The sequence below is a fragment of the Arachis hypogaea genome, chromosome 6, assembly GCF_003086295.3.
Source record: "Arachis hypogaea cultivar Tifrunner chromosome 6, arahy.Tifrunner.gnm2.J5K5, whole genome shotgun sequence".
NCBI lineage: Eukaryota > Viridiplantae > Streptophyta > Magnoliopsida > Fabales > Fabaceae > Arachis > Arachis hypogaea.
In genome coordinates this window covers 19,509,172-19,521,297 of record NC_092041.1, presented here as the reverse complement: position 1 = coordinate 19,521,297, position 12,126 = coordinate 19,509,172, and the positions used below count along the sequence as shown (strand labels likewise).

At 22.5% G+C, this 12,126-nt stretch overlaps 1 protein-coding gene across 7 annotated transcripts; it reads left to right on the top strand.

The window, feature by feature from the left end:
* The first annotated feature begins 3,297 nt into the window (after positions 1-3,297).
* On the top strand, positions 3,298-7,259 carry LOC112805414 (uncharacterized). Of its 7 annotated transcripts, none has more exons than XM_072196857.1 (13): positions 3,300-3,536; positions 3,698-3,802; positions 4,155-4,226; positions 4,482-4,625; positions 4,763-4,821; positions 4,924-4,983; positions 5,141-5,211; positions 5,941-6,006; positions 6,216-6,342; positions 6,438-6,470; positions 6,599-6,642; positions 6,739-6,779; positions 7,006-7,259. In XM_072196857.1, exons 3-7 carry the CDS (start codon positions 4,159-4,161, stop codon positions 5,206-5,208), a joined length of 399 nt encoding a protein of 132 aa, XP_072052958.1. In that variant the 5' UTR covers positions 3,300-3,536; positions 3,698-3,802; positions 4,155-4,158; the 3' UTR covers positions 5,209-5,211; positions 5,941-6,006; positions 6,216-6,342; positions 6,438-6,470; positions 6,599-6,642; positions 6,739-6,779; positions 7,006-7,259. The 7 variants fall into 7 exon arrangements, with proteins under 7 accessions (XP_025703587.2, XP_072052958.1, XP_072052955.1 ...); XM_072196854.1 differs by having other exon boundaries at positions 6,180-6,342; XM_072196853.1 differs by having other exon boundaries at positions 5,141-6,006; positions 6,180-6,342.
* The last annotated feature ends 4,867 nt before the right edge of the window (positions 7,260-12,126 follow it).

Here is a 12,126-nt window from a genome sequence, read left to right as displayed (position 1 = left end):
AGAAAATTTATTTACTTAATATACTAAAATTGGATTTTCTCCCAACTAATGAAGATGAGGTGTCGATCTCTCGTGACTCCATTTTTCCTCCAAAATGAACTTTTCTATTCTCTATTCTAAATTATTTTATAAAAATATCTTTATTATAGTTATATTATAATTAATATTTAATAAATAATACATAATTATACTAATTTAGAAACATATCTTTATTATAATTATATCAAATCAATATTTAATGCATTATTAAACTACTTATCAATTATCAATTGAAAATATTTTAATCATTTTAATAATAATAATAATAATAATAATGATATGATAATTGCACCTGTCATAATAATCATGATAAAAATATTTGAATTTAATCATAAAATGATCAAATTTTATGATATTAATAACACACATTAATTTTAAATATTTTTAGTCATTTTAATTATATTAATTTTAAAAATATTAATATAATTTTAATTCTTATTTATTATCCAATAATAATAATAATAATAATAATAATAATAATAATAATAATAATAATAATAATAATAATAATAATAATAATAATAATAATAACAACAACTTGAAAAATCCGTATATTATTATTAAAATTCTATATGTTCCTAAATATAAGTCTTGAAAAACACGATATGGCACGGGCTATTAGTGTAGAGTTGTTTAGGTTTGTTTAGGAAGATATAATAGAATTTATATTTCTAAATTTTAAGACATATATTTCTATTTCAATATGTGTATATCAGGTATAATATTCTTATTCATTATTCAAGATTTCTCAGATTATGATAGAAGATAATGATTCTAATCATATTATGAAAAATTATATAATTTTAACAAAATTAATATATGATGTGTAATTACTGTATATAATAAAAAAATTACCTTAATAATAAATAATTTACATATTTATTTTTGTTTTACTAAAGTTTATATATAGTATTTTTCTGTGGTACATGAATCTAAATTTGAGAGTCAACTCAGAATTTTATATTTATTATTTTTCTTTTACTACTTCATAGAATAAGAATGTATTCTACGTTTTTCATCGAAGTTGATCCTTTTAAGGTACAATTTATAATTTTGATACACTATTAGTGTAAAGTGGTTTTACACAAATATTCAATGACATAATATCATATCATAAAAAATAACTATCTTTTATATTGATTGCATTCACCTAAATGATAATCCAAAAAAATAGACATAATTAAACAATTATATAAAATATTTTATATTATCAATAATTAAAATTAGACTAATTTGTATCTAATAATATAAGATAAAATTATATATTAAATTAATTTAATAAAAACAAAATATTATTGTAATATTATTTAATTAATAAATTTATTTAGTTAAAGGTTATATCTCTGTTTTTTTTTTCAATTCCACTTTAATATTTACCAGTAAATTAAAGAATTTTGTATTGGATATCTATTTTAATAATTAGTTCTCAAACATAAATTAAAATAAAAATCAATTAAAATATTAACGCATTTTGTACTTTTATCTATCTAAGTAACTAATTCTATTATTATTATTTGAAATTAATTTTTTGTCTTTCTTTTATTAAATAATTAAATAATCTATAAAATATATAATGAGGATATGAGAAATTTAGTATAGATTTTTTTTCTAAAATATCATTTATTGTATATAATTCATAAAAAAATATATTTCACTTTTATTATTGATTAGAAGATAACCTATTTATATTTTAATTAATTTTATTTATTATTATTATTATATTTAATTTATAGAAAGATAAATTAATAACCATATTATTATTTATCAATATATTAATATTGATAATGATTACATGAACATTATTTAATATTTAATATTTTTATATTATTTATTTTTTATATATTTTGATATATTTATAAATATTTTTTTATTATTTTATATGCTATATGTTTACTTCCACTATTTAAAATTTTTGGATCCGTCACTACTTTTAAGCGTGTTTCTTAATTTATTTTTTATAATTCATTGAATACAATTTATTACAGTAAATTAATTATATCAACTAATTAATTTGATTAGATATTTAAATATCACACGACTTATTATAATTCATATCAATCAAATAATTGTAATTTATTATATTAATTATTTTAATTCATTAATTTATAAGGTACATAATAGCATAGATAATTTGTTACTTATAATGATTAAATATAATCAATACAGATTAATTTAGTTAAAAAAATCATTGTCTCATATGTTTTCCTATTTACTTTTTTTTAATTTATTAAATCCAATTAATTATAATAAATTAATTATATCAACTAATTAATTCAATCAATTATTTTTTAATTTATCTTTTTGAATTCAATAAATCAAATAAAATCAATTATACTAATTATTTGTATCAACTAATTGATGATTTGATTAATTCTTAAAAATGTTTTTATTTAATTTATTTAATTTATTTAATTTATTTAATTTATTTAAATACATGAATTATAACTGATTAGTTATTTAATTTTATTATAATAAATATCAAATTCTATTCTGAATATAAAAATATAAAATTTTATTTTTTTTATTTTTATTTTATCACTATAAAATACCATATATGCTAGAAGAAAATATCATTCATTTATTAATTACTCTTTCATTAGGTAGCTTTTACAACAATTATTTTTCTTCCTATGAGACGTTGTCGCAAAAAGGCAACTATTGTGGACACAAACCACCACACACTCTTCAACTCCCATGCTCATCATTCAAAGTAATATATGATATGTTATCCATGAAGCATTTATAGACCATGGTGTTATCATGTATGCATAAAGAAAAAAATTTCGTAATTAAGCTTAAGTCATTTACCTGTTTGTGTGGTATATTATAGAGTGAAATTACTTTCAATTTGTGTTGTGCAATGATATTATAGTTTAATTTAAGCTTTTGTTTTAAAACTGTGTTATGATTTTATCTCATCATTTTCTCTTAGATGTCAAGCTAATGTATTTTTATTTATTATTATTGAAACGGATGTGATATAAAAATTGTAAAAAAAAATAAAACTCTCACACTCAATTTATTTTATTATAATCTTTTATCTCTTCTATTTCTTTTTATTTTCTTCTTATTCATTTTATTTTCTTTTTAAATATCATATAATTTATTATAATTTCACTACAAGATTCTCACTAATTGATGGAGGTTTTATAGTGGGGGTTTTAAAAACCTTCCCAACATTATCTATTTGTGACAATTTACAAAACTCCCAAAAATAAAAATGTCAGTATTTTAAAGGCCCAAATAAACTCTCAAAGCCCATAGTAAAGATGCAAACAAGGGCTAGCTTCTAGTAGCTTCGAGTGAGATGGAGAGGGAGCAAGACCTAATCATAACCGTCGTCCTCGCCATCGCCCTGCCGTTGCTACCGCCACAGCCACCGCCACTGCTACAGCCATTCATCTGCCAACGGCGAAGAAAGCGATGAAAAGCAAAGCTTCTCCTCCAAAAACAAATTCTCTTCCCGCAATGCTTCTTCCAAGTACGATTTCGTTAAGGTCCGTTTCGAAACCTCAATTTCAATATAGATATCGAAAATTTTCTTCATTGCATGAATGTACATAATCAATCATTTTGGAATCTATTTTCTGTTCAATTTCAATTGGTTTATTTGCTTCTATAGTGTGAATATCGATTCCCTTGTGTTTTGTGCTTATAGGTGAAGGTACGGTTGGGTGATAATGCGGATCACTACTATGTTCTGTCTAGATTTTTGCTCAGTAGGTGCGGTTGGATGATAATGCTGCAATGTGGATTCGATTTGGTTAGTATCATTTGTGATTTGCTTGTTGGTTGCAGATTCCCAATCATGTAGCTATTAAAATTGCTCTTGAACTGAAGAAGCTGCTCATTGACAATAGCCTTCTAGATGTGTATGAATTATTCGCTAACTATTTCAGTGGGTCAATTCTAGAGTGGATAGGCCAAAAGAAAAACCTGTAGTTTCTTGATTTCTCTCAAAATTTGTTCTACGAAACCATTCCTTCAAATTTAAGCGATGTCATTAGAATGACTAGATATTGGGAAAAATTCATTTCTCTGTCTTTCTAATACCATCCACTGTATTCTAATGATACTGATCTTTGTTGTTGGTGGTAACTTTCTGCTTTTGGTAGGAAAATGGCCAGTGCTGGTTTATCTGGAACTCTTTTGTCAGGAATTGGAAATTTGAGCCATCTCCGAACATTGTGAGTGTCTCTCTTATTCTCCACATAAATTGCCTATACTTTTCAAACTTAATGGTGAATTGTGGTGTATTGTTGACTCAGCAGTATCTGAAAGATGCCTTGTTTATTATGCTTTTTATTCATAAATAGTCATAATAACCTTCCACTAATTTTTAATAGATGCCAAACAACGGTAGGAGAAAAATAAGTAGTCATAAAATACAATGAACTCATTTTATCATGTGACTAAGTGAGTTTTTTCATTGCTGAACTTAGGTTACTACAGAACAATCAGTTATCTGGTCCTATCGCGGCTGAGATAGGCAAGTTGTCAGAGCTTCAAACTCTAGAACTTTCCAGTAACCAGTTTGTTGGAGGAATTCCTAGTTCTTTGGGCTTATTGTCTCAACTAAGTTACTTGTGAGTGTGTTTTAACAAATAGATAGATGATGATGTTATTTTAACCCTGTTTTTTTTGTTCCCCTTAAATTTTAATTTTATTCATTAGTGTTTCTCTAACTCCATGGTTCCTAATTCAATCATGCCAAGCTTTTCAGGTGGCTCAGCAAAAATAATCTATCTGGACAGATCCCTCCACTTGTTACTAACTTGACAGGTCTTTCATTTTTGCATGTCCTCTACTCCTCTATGAAATTTTGTAATACCTTTACCTCCTCAATCAGTCAAGTACAGTTCCATAACCTTATATTTTTTGAAGGGACTTGTCATTTAATAATCTCAGTGGTCCCACTCCAAAAATTTTGGCAAAAGGTTACATGTGAGTTCTTTAATTGTATTAGCTTTTTTGCCTAGATATGCAACAGCTAAATTCTGATTATCCTATTAAAAAGAAGAAACACTTGTAGCACTTTTATTTTTTTTTCTAAATTTCCTTTAATCATGCATTAATTGACACTATACTTCTTTTATCATAGTATTTCAGGAAATAACTTCCTTTGTACATCTCCTTCTGAACATTGTATGGACATTTCAAAACCACTAAACGGTAATACATTTAACTTTTGTTCATTTTATTAATAATCGATTGTTTTATTTATGAACATCTGATAATGAACAGAACTTAATGATTTAGATTTTAGCGTGACCTAATTGCTTTTCTAGCTAGTGGGGCTTATTTACTGCAATTGCATAATTATGAATCATGCTGAACTCTTAACATATCATTTGCAAGTGATAATCAAGTGAAACCTATTTATATGAGAATGCTCCTTATAACTATTGATACTTTTTACAAACTAGGAAAGCTTACATTTTCATTCAACAAGGCATTTAAGTTGATAGTGCATTAATTTTTCTTCAGATGCTATTGAGTTTATAACTATGATTTTATATATATAATAATTATAAAAAAATTAACCAATCTTTTTTTTGGGTCTATTAGCTTTTGAAATCAAGGCTTTGAAGTGTAGAAACATATAGATATAGACTTTTTTTGCTTAAGCTGTTGTGTAACACTGCTTAAGCTTTTGAAGTCAATAGCAGAATCCATTTTTGTTGTTCCAACTTAGTTGACACATGCTTGCTTTGATTATTTATTGGTAAGAGTAGTTATTCTTGACTAAAAATTAATCCATCCAAATTTTGAAAAGGAAAAGTAAACTAGTTGGTTTAGATTGTTAGAAAAATAAACTAAATTTTGACTAAGTATTTTATTTATTTATTTATATATTGTGTGCTACAAAAGAATTTCAAGTTTTTATGATGGCTGAGTCAGGGGTGAAAAAATTCAGCCTAAACATTAAGAAGACTGGAAAAGGTGTGCTCCCTAAAAATGAAAAAGGTACGATCCCCAACAAGTTTCAGAATGTTATTGTTAATTAGCATTTCATTTCACTTTATGGACATGTTCTATCTTATAGAAAATCTTATTTTTGTACATGCAGTTTTTTGGATCTTAGTGGTGTATTGTTTTAAAACCAATAGTGAGACAATAATATAAACCATGCATTTCAGGTCCATATTACTAATGCTAAAATATGGAATGCATAGGATCTAAGTATCAAGGAACTGGCTGAATAGATCAGCTTGAGAAGGGAATGGTACGCATAAAAGAAGATCTATCTTTGAAGCATATTTTAGATAAGATAGAGACGGGTGGTCCTACTGCTATGATGAGGTTTGGATGGCAAAATTTCTTATCTTTTTGGCCATTTCAAAATTTCTATCAGTTCAATGTTTTCCAAATTTTAAATAGTTTCTAAAGTGTTTCAGGTTGTTTGTGCAATTTGTAACACTGAGCAGCCGGTAAGTATTTTCTTCCAACTTATTTCTTGGAGATGGACTAGGCTGAATTTGATGCATAATTCCAGCTAGGAATTGTTAATATTTTTACTTCCTCAATGATGCTGAATGTTTTTTTAATCAATTTGCAGATAGGAAAACAACAGATTCATTGTGATGAGTGTGAAATCTGTAGGTACGGTTTACTTAGCTGTGTTGAGTATATCCATATCTTATGTCACTTGAATTTATGACATACAAGCTAATTTTTTATGATCTAATTTAAAAACAGGGTTGGTGGTCAAGAGAACTATTTCCACTGTGAAAAGTGTGGTATGCATTCATCATTCAATCAGCATTGTGCATTTTTTTTTCTTTCCCTTTTGTTTGTTTTTCCTAAGCTTGTCCATACTTTATTTTTCTGTGAATAATTAGAAGAGTTTACTGCTTTCAGACTTTGGTTTATCAGTATCATTGAATAATTTTTAAATTTAGTCCTTGATCAATGGCATGCAAGGTCATGCTATTCATAGAATAATTTTTTGTGAATAATCTGCAGGGTCATGCTATTTAGTTACACTACGTGACAATCATTTGTGTGGAGAACTCCATGGGCATGTGCATTACTGAAGCTGCTGTTATTGCAATTATGTAGTTATATGATATTAAAACATTGAAGTTATTTTATTTTATTTTTTTTAATGAAAAGCAAGTAATAGTTATGAAGAACAATATCATATGTAATTATGTTTGGAATTATTGACATTGAGAACTTTTATATATATAGAGTTATCTTATATTGAGAAATTATTATTTTTTTGGTGTCATTGAGGAATTATTGTGCTATAAAAGATTTAGTTTTTAAATTTTAATGTAAAAAAAATTAATTTGAGTAGTGTGTAAATGAGAAAATTAATTTGTGGGGGTTTCAAACTGCCACAAAAAGTGATTTAAAACTGCCACAAACACCAGTATAAAACTCCCACTAAACACACACAAAACCTCCACTGAATAGATCGTGGAGGTTTTTAAAAACCCCCACAAAAGACCTCGTGGCACCTCAAATTTTGGAGGTTTTAGAAACCCCCAAAAACTATTTGGTGGGGGTTATAAACCTCCACAAATAAGAAAAAAAACCTCCACAAATAAACAAAAATCTTGTAGTGTTTATACCAATTAATTAATTATAATTCATCATATCAGTTAATTTAATTCATTAATTTATAATATACATGATAAAATAGATTATTTGTTACTTATAAGTTTATTCTTCTAAAATCTAAATCTGAATAATTATATTTTTAGTTTTAGTTATGAACAAAATATTATTAATAATAAATAATAATTAACCACTCATACTTTTAATCAAAGTGTTTGGATAATTTTTATATTTATTAATATTAATTGTTGATTATTTTTCGTCAATAAATTGTATTATAATTTTATGTTAGTTCATAATTGATTAATAATTAATATTCATGAAGCTATGTTATTCTAAATTTTATATTTTACAAATATTTTATTTAAATGTATTTTAAACATAAAAATGTATTATTTTAATAATATCATACTTTTACTTTTTTTAATTATTCTAAATAAATATTTTATCAAATACTAATTAAAGTCATCTTTTCATTTGCTTTTACTAATTTATTATCTAACTATTGTATAAAATTAAAACCGTATTAATGAATTTAATATTAAAGTTAATTTGGCTTTTTATTTAGAGTGTTTTTTTTTTATTTTTTTTAGTCTAATCAACCAAAACTATTATTATAAATAGTCACTTATATCTTATTTTATATTATTAACTAATTAAAATTACTAAAATTTAATAATATAATTCTATTTTATATTTTTATATTTAGTTCAATCCGTCTAAACTATATAATAATTATTTTAATTTTTATATTTTATAATATAATGCTACATACATTAATAGTAAAATAACATAGTAAATTTTCATGTTTTAATATTAAATATAAAATTAATACGTACAAAAGTTGTTAAGCTTTTAAATCAATACGAATCATTGTAAATAATACTTATTTATGGCATAAACAAAAAATACAGAATCTTAAGTTTTACATATAAAAATTTAGGAACATGTTATATGTACAAATGTAATTACATAGTATTATTTTTTTTAATAGTGTAGACCAACAACTCTAATTTTATTTTACGGTCAAATTAAAAAAAAGTCATAATTTTAAAGATAGTCAGAAAAAATAACAAAATTAATCAAAAAATAGTTAATTTATATTATTTTATTAATTTATTTAATATATTAAATTATTTTTATTTATATTAAGATTAATTTTAAATATTTTAAAATAAAAAGTATAATTAATTATAATTTGCATCTTAAATTATGTTGAGTACATGATATTCTATTGTGCTACTAAAAGTAAAAATGAGACAACAAATATATTTTTATCTCTTAATTCAGTATATTTATTTATATTTTATACTTTTTTTACGATTAATTTTGTACAGTATTGGTATATTAAATAAAAATACCTGTTATAATAATAAAAAATAAAATAAAATTTCAATCAATAATTTTTTATTCTTTACTTTTTTTTTCAGTTTTATTTTGGATTTTAATTTATTACTAAAAGGTAGTGAAATTCGATTAATAGTGAAATAAAGTTGCAAAAAGGTCCATAGGATAGAATAAGTAAAATAATGTGATACTCACACATTACAACATCCAAATGAAACAACATAGGATCTAAAATGTTTATCTTTTTCTTTCTCGTCGTCAATTATATTATCGATTCTATTATATAAAAGTCGATTTTTTACATTTAATGATAAAGTCAACGTAGCATATTTCTGAGAGTGTTTCTTAATTTATTTTGTTTAACTCATTAAATACAATTCATTATGATGCATTAATTATATCAACTAATTGATTTGGTTAGATATTTAAGTATTACACAATTTAAAATTATGTATATTGATTTGATTTTTATGATATATAAATTTAAGGAATAAATTAAAATAATATAATTTATTACTTATTTACAACAAATACAAAATTAATTTAGTCAAAAGTTTATTATTTTCTAATCTTCTATACATAAAAATGACAAAATAAAATTGTAAAAATAATTTTTTTATCATTTTTGCTATTTTAATTTTATTTTCTTTGCTTTTTTATGTGTAATTTTATTTTACATTAACTTTGTGTATTTAATAACAAAATATACTCATTTTAATTCTATCATATAATAATATATTTTTCTCCTATGTTAATCAAAGAATTTCAATAGTTATCAGCTACATCTAATAAAATGACTGAGAAGTGAGAACTACGATAAGTTAAACCCAGGTTCAAAATGCTGAAACGAAGGAAAGAAAACAGTTGATATATGATTAGAGAAAAATATATAATAACGAGAAATATACTAAAACTGAATTTTTTCTCCAACTAATAAAAGTGAGGTGTCAATTCCTCATGAATTCATTTTTCCTCTAAAATGAAATCACTATTTTCTCTTCTAAATTTATTTTAGAAAAATATCTTTATTATAATTATATTACAATTAACATTTAATGAATAATGCATGATTATACTAATTTAGAAAAATATCTTTATTATAATTATATAAAATCAATATTTAATACATTATCAACTAATAAAAGTGAAGTGTCAATTTCTCATAAATTCATTTTCCCTCTAAAATGAAAGCACTATTCTCTCTTCTAAATTTATTTTAGAAAAATATTTTTATTATAATTATATTACAATATTACAATTATATTACGAGTAGCATTTAGTAATAATGCATAATTATAGTAATTTAAAAAAATAAAATAAAGTCCAATAATTTATTTTTTGACTGCATACATATGTAGAATAACTAATTAATCTTTAAATGTTAATAAATTTAATTATTTAATACATAATATTTTTGTAAAAATAACATTAATATGTAAATTGATACTAAAATACGATATGTTAGTATTTTTTATTCTAAAATTTATGCTCATAAATAGTAAAACGAAAGACTATATATATTTAATTCATAAAAATATAAAAAGAGAATTGTGGTCATTTTTATAAAGATATAAAATAAAATATTAAAATAATTTATTTACGAAAATATAAAAAAAACCATGATAATATTTAAAATAATATGAAATAAATTATTAAAATTATTAACATATTTTAATATAATTAATTATTAAATATTAATTTGCGTATGATTGATTATATTATAGTTTCTTAAAAAATAGAGATAAAAAAAAGATGCATCTAAACTTGCATTAGAATGTGTCATGTTAGAATGCTTGACAATAGAATGTAACCCGATTTAAAATTAGAGTTATTGAATTATTGATTATTGAATCACTGAAATATAATAAAGAATCATAATAATAATAATAATAACTAAAAAGATATGAAATGGAATATTAGAATGAAAAATGTTAAGGAGTCAATAAAATTTATTATTTTTAGACATTATTTTATTATTAATTTAATTTTTTTAGTCTAATAATTTATTATATATTTTATCACATACTTTTAAATATTGATGACTAATTGATGGTAAAAAATAATAAATTCTAATGATCTAGCATTTTTCATGGACATTATAATTTATTTTTTTTGTTATCACTTAATCATCAATTTAGTTCCTTTAGTGTAGTTCTTTAATTTTAATAATCCAACAATGTATTTTATCTCGTACTTTTAAAATTTGATAGCTAATTAATTATAAAAATAATAAATTTTAATGATTTTCTAATACTTTTCTTAATTTATATATGATTGATAACATAATATTTTTCTTAAAAATAATTGAGAAAAAAAAGTATACAAATTGACACTAAAATATGTCACGTTATCATACTTATACTAAAATGCAATTTATTGTAGAATAATATAACGAATATTGATTATTGATGATTCACTCACTAAAATATAAAAAGGAATTATAATAATTATTAAAAAATATAAAATAAAATATTAAAATTATTAACAAATTTTAACATAAATAATTATTAAATATAAATTTATGTATAATTAATTACATAATACTTTCTTGAAGAAATGGTCTACGAGAAAATTATTTATAAAAATAAATTTGTTGGCTATGTAGCATTGGTTAACAAATTTTTAAAGCGAATATCTATTCTATTATATAAAAATCGGATGTCTGCACTTAATGATGAAGCTGACATGACATGTTTCAGAAAGTGTTTCTCGATTTAATTGTTTTAACTCATTCAATACAATTTATTGCACTGACTTAATTATATCAACTAATTGATTTGATTAGATATTTAAATATTAATATAATTAATATAATTTATTATAATTTATATTATTTAATTAATTATACTACATTAATTATAATTTGTTATATTAGTGAATTAGTCTTTTCATTTGTAAAGTCTAAAATAAAATAAATAAATTATTATTTATTCTAATTAAATTTATTTATATACTATATATGAATTAACGTTAATTTATAAAATATAGAACTTGTGGATTGTGATAAAAATGCAAATCAGAAAAAAAATGTATACAATTATAAAAGAATTAAATCTATCCTCTTTATTTATTTTTAATCATCGTTTTAGATTTTAATTTTTTTTAAAACCAGTGATAGTAGAATTTTATTAATGCTAGATAAAATTATAGAAGAATCTACGAAGCAGTATAAAT

What these genes read in the sequence shown, in the direction of transcription:
- LOC112805414 (XM_025847802.3), top strand. Translation starts at nt 4,159, where the DNA reads ATGGCCAGTGCTGGTTTATCTGGAACTCTTTTGTCAGGAATTGGAAAT. An exon ending in TTGAGCCATCTCCGAACATT is followed by an intron (nt 4,227 to 4,481) that starts GTGAGTGTCTCT and finishes TGCTGAACTTAG; the next exon opens with GTTACTACAGAACAATCAGT. An exon ending in TTGTCTCAACTAAGTTACTT is followed by an intron (nt 4,626 to 4,762) that starts GTGAGTGTGTTT and finishes CAAGCTTTTCAG; the next exon opens with GTGGCTCAGCAAAAATAATC.